Source organism: Myotis brandtii, unplaced genomic scaffold (genome assembly GCF_000412655.1).
Source record: "Myotis brandtii unplaced genomic scaffold, ASM41265v1 scaffold143, whole genome shotgun sequence".
NCBI lineage: Eukaryota > Metazoa > Chordata > Mammalia > Chiroptera > Vespertilionidae > Myotis > Myotis brandtii.
Window position 1 is genome coordinate 3234857 of NW_005355115.1, and position 7690 is coordinate 3242546.

At 59.0% G+C, this 7690-nt stretch overlaps 1 protein-coding gene across 3 annotated transcripts in view; it reads right to left on the reverse strand.

Annotated features, from left to right (window-relative positions):
• SLC29A1 (solute carrier family 29 (equilibrative nucleoside transporter), member 1) overlaps positions 1-7690 on the reverse strand; it is a 14112-nt gene that overhangs the window by 2358 nt on the left and 4064 nt on the right. For 2 of the 3 annotated variants that reach the window (XM_005860957.2, XM_014535372.1), the window contains exons 2-10: positions 5308-5407; positions 4146-4290; positions 2033-2114; positions 1715-1917; positions 1473-1612; positions 1018-1152; positions 832-929; positions 609-687; positions 77-174 (exon numbers count right to left, since the gene is read on the reverse strand). In XM_005860957.2, coding sequence (XP_005861019.1) covers positions 77-174; positions 609-687; positions 832-929; positions 1018-1152; positions 1473-1612; positions 1715-1917; positions 2033-2114; positions 4146-4174 — 864 coding nt within the window. In that variant the 5' untranslated portion in view covers positions 4175-4290; positions 5308-5407. Of the gene's footprint in view, positions 1-76; positions 175-608; positions 688-831; positions 930-1017; positions 1153-1472; positions 1613-1714; positions 1918-2032; positions 2115-4145; positions 4291-5307; positions 5408-5608; positions 5698-7690 lie in introns of those variants that run through there. The other variant, XM_005860956.2, reaches the window with a different exon arrangement.

A 7690-nucleotide genomic window follows, 5' to 3' on the forward strand; every position in this document is an offset into this window, starting at 1 on the left:
GAAGGGAGTGGGCGGGGGGGGGGGTGGGGGGGGTGAGGAGTGAGCAGAGAAAGGGTGAGGGGTAGAGGGCACTCACATTTTTGAGGATGGCCCGGATTGAGGGGCTATTGTTGGTGGGCTGAGAATTGGGGGCTGAAACTCCAAACTCCTCTTTGCCTGCTCTTGACGCCTCTCCTGGGGTGACAGGTTGTGGAAGGATTTCCAAATTGTAGGAAAGACAGCAACAGGAAATGACATAAACATTCCCCAAAAGGGCTGGGGTTAGGTGGGGGTGGCACCTCCTTTCACAGTGCCCAGGGCACCCTAACACCTAGCGCAGACCTCCTCGAAATCCTCACAGTGCCAGTCCCCGTGCCCCGACCTCTCCCAGGAGCCTCAGCTCAGGCTACACCTTGTCCCAGAATCCGAAATTGCTTCCCACGGTCACCCAGGACCTCCCCCTATTGTAGTTCTCACAGCTCTTATTTCCCAGTGTCCCCTCGCCCCACCCCTGATCCCTCTGCCTCATCTCTGCCAGTAAATACAGGGCACCCATTCCTGCCCTCTGTGCTCAGCTGCCCCCTGCCAGGAGGCCCTCCTCCATCCCGGCTTCCTCGGGCTATGCAGACCTTTACTAATGAGGTCCAGCTTGGTCTCCTGCTCTCCAGGCCCTTCGAGCTTGAGCTGCTGGTAGTAGCGGTAGAATTCCTATCAAGTGAGGAAGGCAAAGGTGGACTCAGAAATGGGATCTCCAGAATCTCCGCCTCCCCCAGGCGTCAGCCTCAGAACACCCGTGGTCCAGCGCCCTGGGCTCCCCAGACCCCAACCCCCCCCCTTTCTCCTTTTGCTCACCAGCCGGGGCAGTCCCAGGTAACAAATGATGGTCAAAATGATGACCCCGCAGGCTGTGATAAAATAGCCGAAGGCGCTTTCTGACAGCTCTGAGCCACCTGGGGTGGAGGGTGTCAGCAGTGAGGCAGGGCCCAGCGCCGTCTCATGGCACACAGACGGGCAGATAAAATAGACAGCAAGACTTACTGGCGATGGCACAGATCATGGCCACTGCGGCGAAGATGCCTGCCAGGCCCTGGCCACTCATGATGGGGGCCGTGTAGTGGGCAGGCAGGAGGCCAGCCAGACCAAACAGGCTGCCCTGCAGGATGGCACCGAATGCTGGGGGAACAGGATGGGCATCAGCAGGGGTGCGGGCAGGGTGGGGCTCACTTCCGCTGGGGGCTGTTGGGGCTCATGGGGAAACAGGTTCCTGTAACTCCTGCTTTACTGCCAGTGGGTCTTGCTGCCCAGTGGCCCTTCTCTCCGCCCCTCACTCGAAGCCCTGTCCCTGCTGCTCAGGCATCTGAGCCCTCACTGCCCACGGCATCCATTTCCTCTGGGGGTCGGAATGAGCTCTTCTCTGGCTGGCTGTGGGTCTGAAGGAAGGTTGGGGAGACGTGGGAAGATCTCTGCCCAGGTCCCCTCCCAGCCCCGCTTACAATTAATGAGCATGATCTTGATCATGGTGATGACGAAGAAGGGCAGGGCGTCCAGGGGCACCCTCACCAGGATAGCGGTGATCAGGAACACCAGCAGGATGGCCACCAGGCTGCCCAGGATCCGAACGGACTGAGGGATCCTGCGGGGGAGGCCGAGGTGGCGGAGAGGTGTGGGTAAGGCAGGGGCTCAGCCCAGGGTGCGCAGGAGGCAGCCAGGCGTCAGGCTGTGCCTGGGCGCTCACCTCTGATGCAAGAAGGAGTTGAGGCAGGTGAAGATCAGCAGGGGTAGCATGGCACACAAGGTCATGACATTGTTGAAGATGGCACTCAGATAATTCCGATCTGGAGAGGGTACCATGGGGGTGGCCGAGGCCTGGATGTCCCTGCTCAGGTTAGCAGTGCCCAAGGACACATTCTGGGGCTGGCCCAGGCGGCTTGTGAAATACTGTGGGGGATGCAGGGAGGAGCGTTAGCGCCTCTCTCCCTGTGCCCACGAGAACAGGTCCAGGCCCTGCCTGCCCCGTGGACATGCCCCCTGGAGCCCAGTCCCCCCGTCTCACCAGAGTGGCTGTCATGAAGAAATTCCAGGGGAGCAGGGTCCCCAGACCCAGCATGAAGAAGATAAGCCAGACGGCTTTGTACCTGGGGATGGGAGAGGAAAGAGGAGCCAAGTGACCCACCATCCCACCCGCTTCCCTGATCAAACGCAGGGAAGCCCATCCCTCCTGCCCTTCAGTCTCTCCAGCCATCCCAGGGCACAGGGCATCTGTGTTTGTGCCCAAGTACATGTGTCCCCCTACGAGTGTAAGTGGAGGGGGAGGTGTCCTGGGATAGGGAGCAGGGCCCAGCTGTGTCCAGAGGAGGAGGAGGAGGAGGAGGAGGAGGAGGAGGCACAAGGCTGAAGGACATGGCCACAGGACGCTGGTTCTCAGCCCCGAAGACTCAGGGGACCCTGCAGGCTTGGGAACCAATGTGACCCACACATCTGGAGGTGGTTTTGGAAATCCTACTCTACAGGCTGGGGGTGGCGGGTGAGCGAGACACAAACAGCAGTGTCTCCCTCCCCCGCCTGCCCGCAGCTGCTGGAAGTGACCGATGCAGCCTGGCCAGGGAGCATGCGGCTACCCAAAGAGAATTCTGAGGGCACGAAACTCCCAGACCATTCTGGACCTCGTGGGGCAGGCAAGGTGCCTGAGGGCAGCGGGAAATGAGGGAGCTGTTCTTTCCAGGCCCAGAGAGAACCGGCTTTGTAGGTCACACCACCCAGGGTAGGCCAGGAAGTATCCGGCCACTGAACGCCACCTGGGCCCCGGAGTGTAAATAAGTGCCACCCCTGCTTTTGCCAGGCCAACCCCAAGTCCTACACCTCAGGGCCTGTCTGGGATGGGCCAGCTTCCCCCAGGCAGCCCTGGGTGCTCCCACTACGGTCTCCAGATGTGGCTGCCATACCCTCCCGACAGCCAACAGCTGCTTTCTTCACAGAGATGGCAGGGACAAAGCCCAAGGCAGTGCCTGGCCTCACACAGGGAGGGCCTGGGTGAGCGCCCCAACTGGGCAGCCCCCAACTCCCTCATATACCCTTGAATAGAGAGCCAAGGGCTTGGTTCAGAGACCCAGGATGAAGGGAGAAACTCCCAGTCAAGGTCACACAGGAAAGGGTGGGGGTGGGGGTGGGATGAGTGCAACAGGTGATGGAGATGGGAGTGGTGAGGCTGGGAAGGGGCAGGCAAGCAGCCTGGGAGTAGGGACGAGGGAGGGCACCAACCTGGGGCCTGTACTTACTGTGAAGGGAGAAACTCCCAGTCAAGGTCACACAGGAAAGGGTGGGGTGGGAGGGGATGAGTGCAACAGGTGATGGAGATGGGAGTGGTGAGGCTGGGAAGGGGCAGGCAAGCAGCCTGGGAGTAGGGACGAGGGAGGGCACCAACCTGGGGCCTGTACTTACTGTCTCCTTAAATTCTCGCCCATCCAAATAAACCTCACCTCTATTTCACAGGTGGGAAATGGTCCCAGGGAGGTAAGTGTCCAAGGACCCACAGCCAGAAATAGTCTAGTTCTGTGGCTTTTGGCACAGGGAGGGAGACAGAACGGGCGGGAGAGGTGAAGGGGTGAAGAGCTTTGGACCTGAGGCATGACTTCATCAACTTTCTTGGGTCCCTGACTCCTTGGAGAAGTTGAGCCAAGCGACAGCCTCTTCCCCCAAAACACATATGCGGGTCTAACTTGAGGGAGTCACAGGCTCCAGACGTGCAGAAGGGAGAGGAAGGTCAGAGCAAGGACCGGGTGCATCAAGGTCATGTGAGAGAGAAGCAGCCCTGAGGAAGGGGCAGTTCTGCCAGATGTGCTCTGTCTGGAATGAGGGGTGCTGCCAAATGTCTCCCCATGATGGTGGCGGGAGGGCCGGAAGCTGCTGGCCGGCTGGAGAGCAACAGTGGAAAAACTGACAGGCCAGGGAGGAGCTGCCACTCACCCACCGTGACTCTCCCACAGACACCCGTGTCAGCACCCAGCCAGGGCAGGCATGGCCCTCACCCCTGACGCAGACCTGTCTCATAGTGACCTGGCTGGAAGGCCAGCCAGCAGTGACAACTCCAAATTCCAAAGGTCATGCCACCCAGCCCCCTAGAGAGCCATTTCCACACCCCTGGGTCCCCAGCCCAGGTCTCCCAGTACCTGTCCTGGGGCTGGTGACTGGTTGTCATGGTGACGACGGTCTTGGTTTTGCCTGGCTGACTGCTCTCTCCCTCTGAGGCTCGCTTGGGGCAGAAGCAGTGTGAGGCCTTGTCTCGTCCTGTTTCCCCACAGGCCTCTTCAGGCTCTTGGGGGTAGAAGAGGGGGCAGGGCAGACAGAGCTTGCAAACCCAGATCCCAGCAGGACCCCCTCCTGGCCCTGCCTCTCAGGACTGCTCAGTCTGACCCCTCTGGCCAGTCCCGCTGGGCCCCCCTGCCGGCTCAGGCTCCACCTGGCAGCAGGCCTGGCCTGGCCGCTGTCACCGCTATTTTTACCCAGCAGCAAAGCCGTGTGTAAGCTGGCAAACCGGGGGGTGGAGAGCAGGAGGGAAGGAGGAGGACGTCTGGTTGAGAGGGAGGGAAAAGACAGGCAAAGGCAGGGAAGAGGATGAGAGGGGTCAGGGACAGTGACGACAATGGAAGGAGGCACAGGAGGAGGGAGACAGAAAGGAGACAGAGTGGAGAGGGGGAGGGGGGCACCAAACTAACATCTGCAAGAGCAGCAGCCGGCAGCGGCGGCGGGATGAATGGGAGAGAGGCGAGGCCTGCCCTCCCCCCCTCCAGGGAAGCCCCTGGATTCCCGCCTAGGGTGGCTCTGGAGGACCTGTCCCCTCCCGGAGGCGCCCCAGACTCCAGCCTCTCTGCTGGTGGCACCTGAACCTTCCTTTCCAGCCACTGCCCAGGGACTTCCTAGTTCCTGGTCAGTTTTCCAGGAAAACCCTTTCCGATGGGTGTGGGACACAGCTGTTTCCACAACCTAGCCTGACCCCCTCCCCTGACCCCCCCCCAGTCCTGGCCCCAGTCACCCCATCCCCCGCTGGTTCCTCTCACACTCCCAGGCCCCTGCACTCTTCCCCTTTCTCAGAGCAAACTTGCAGGGAAGACTGGGGGGTGGGGGCACAGGCCTGACTAACTGCATAGTCCCAAAGCGCCTACCGGCCCCTCAGTGTCCCTCTCCTGCTCCCCCTGGTGTTACTTCCTTAGCTAGGACCTCTTTGGCACCAGCAGATAAAATGTGCTGGTGCACACCCCCCCCCCCCCCCCCCCCCCCCTCACTTTAGAGCCAGGAGGACCGGCTTCCCTCGCCCGCGGGGCCTGCACTCACCAGACGCCCAGGCTTGCCAGAAGGGTCAGAGCTGCGGAGGCTGGACTGTCCCTGGGAGGTGGTCCTAGCTCGCGCTCAGGCAGGCCTTGTCCATGGGCTCCTGGGTGAGGGTCCAGAATGAAGACAGTGCCCCCGGGCATATGGGGAGAGAACCCCCCTGGTCTTGCTGTGAGAGAAAGCTGCCCCGTTCTGAGAAGCCTCACACCCCCCCTCAACCAGGGAGATAAAAAACCACCCTGCAGCTGGGGAGATAACCACCCAACAGTCTCAGCAGGGGAGCGGAGGGAGTGGGTCCACTCACAGGTACAGCCAGTGCTCCAGGTCCCAGCCCCAGACAGACACCTCAGGGACCCCATCCTCTCCACTGGCTTTCCTCCCCATCCCAGGAAGTCACCCGCACCTGGGTCATAGGACAGGCAGGGGAGGAGCAGACCGGCACATCTCCATGTGGAGGCGGAGGGCTTTTTTCGTTCACCCTTTCAACAAATATTTACCAAGGGCTTTGCAGGCTAGCCAGGCTCTGTTCTAGGCCCTGGGGGCAGAGTGGTGAACAACTTTTTACATCTTCTAGAGCAGTGATGGCGAACCTATGACACGCGTGTCAGAGGTGACACGTGAACTCATTTTTTTGGTTGATTTTTCTTTGTTAAATGGCATTTAAATATATAAAATAAATATCAAAAATATAAATCTTTGTTTTACTATGGTTGCAAATATCAAAAAATTTCTACATGTGACCCGGCACCAGAGTTAAGTTAGGGTTTTTCAAAATGCTGACACGCCGAGCTCAAAAGGTTCGCCGGCACTGTTCTAGAGGGATGAGGGCAAGAGGAGGGAGGAGGCAATGGACAGAGAAGGCTCAGGACTCGTTTTCTGTAGGGACCAGGGAGGGGAAACCCCAGCTTCTCACCTCAGCACACCCAGTGTCCCTCTCCACGCCCCCAGGCAAGATTCCTGGCAGTGAAGTTTCAAAGCAGGCCAGAGCCCGGTGTCCTTAGTGAAACGGGCCTTAGGCTCAGAGGAGTGTTCATTTCTGCCTTCTCCCTCAGCTACACCCTGCTTTCTGTTCTCAGTAAACCCACCCCAGTCCTGGGTACAATTCAACTCCAGGGGCAGCCCCTCCCCTGCCCACATCCTGACATTCAGCAGGCCAGGCCAGGCCAGGTGTTCTATTCTTGTCTGTCTTTGCCCAGCAGCAAACAGGGATTTGATACCAGCTCAGAGCATCTGGTGTACCCCTGGCCGTGCCGTGGCCTGCCCACATGGGGCCCTGACAGCAGCCGCCAAACTCGGGTTCCCAGCACCTCTCGTGCACCCCAGCTTCCAGACACACCTCTGTGGTGGCATCAAATTCTCCACTCCCCAGGATCCTGTATGGGGCCAGCCTGCAGATAGCTCCCCTTTCCCTTATCACCACCACAGCTGGTTCTAGATGGTCTCCTCTGAACAGAGCGGGGCAGCTAATGTCCAGAGAGGTTGAGTCTCCTGCCTGCAGTCACAGAGCAAGTGAAGGGGCGAGCTGGAATTCAAACTCCAGGTATAAAGCCTGCTTCCCAGCTGGCCCTGTATACGGGGAGGTGGGGGTGCTCCATCCAAATAAGGGGGGACATAAAGTGGCGGCCAAGGTCACCTCCAGGCTGACATAAGTGTCAAGTGTAAGGCACCCCTCTTCCATTACACACACATCCTGTCATAGAGGGAGGGTCTAAACCAGCGGTTCTCAACCTGTGGGTCGCCACCCCTTTGGTGGTCGAACGACCCTTTCACAGGGGTCGCCTAAGACCATTGGAAAACACATATATAATTACATATTGTTTTTGTGATTAATCACTATGCTTTAATTATGTTCAATTTGTAACAATGAAAATACATCCTGCATATCAGATATTTACATTACGATTCATAACAGCAGCAACATTACAGTTATGAAGTAGCAACGAAAATAATTTTATGGTTGGGGGTCACCACCACATGAGGAACTGTATTAAAGGGTCGCGGCATGAGGAAGGTTGAGAACCGCTGCCTTCTCCCTCAGCAACACCTCTGCTTTCGGTTCTCAGTAAACCCACCCCAGTCCTGGGTACCATTCAACTCCAGGGGCAGCCCCTCCCCTGCCCACATCCCTAGACTCTAAAGGTTACCAGGGAAATGGGCAGAGGGGCCGCCCAGGAGGGGCGAGGGGCAGGATGGGGCCAGCTCTCCGCTGGGAAGAAGGCCTGGAGGTCGTGTGTCCGTGTCTTTCCCCTGAGGAAGGAAGGGTCCTCTCTCTGGGAGTGAATGAGGACGCATCCCGCAAGGGGACCCCGGGGACACGAGCCGGTCAATGACAGGCGGTGGCTAGAGAGCGCGCCTCTGCCCCGCGCGCCCGCAGCCCCTCTCTCCG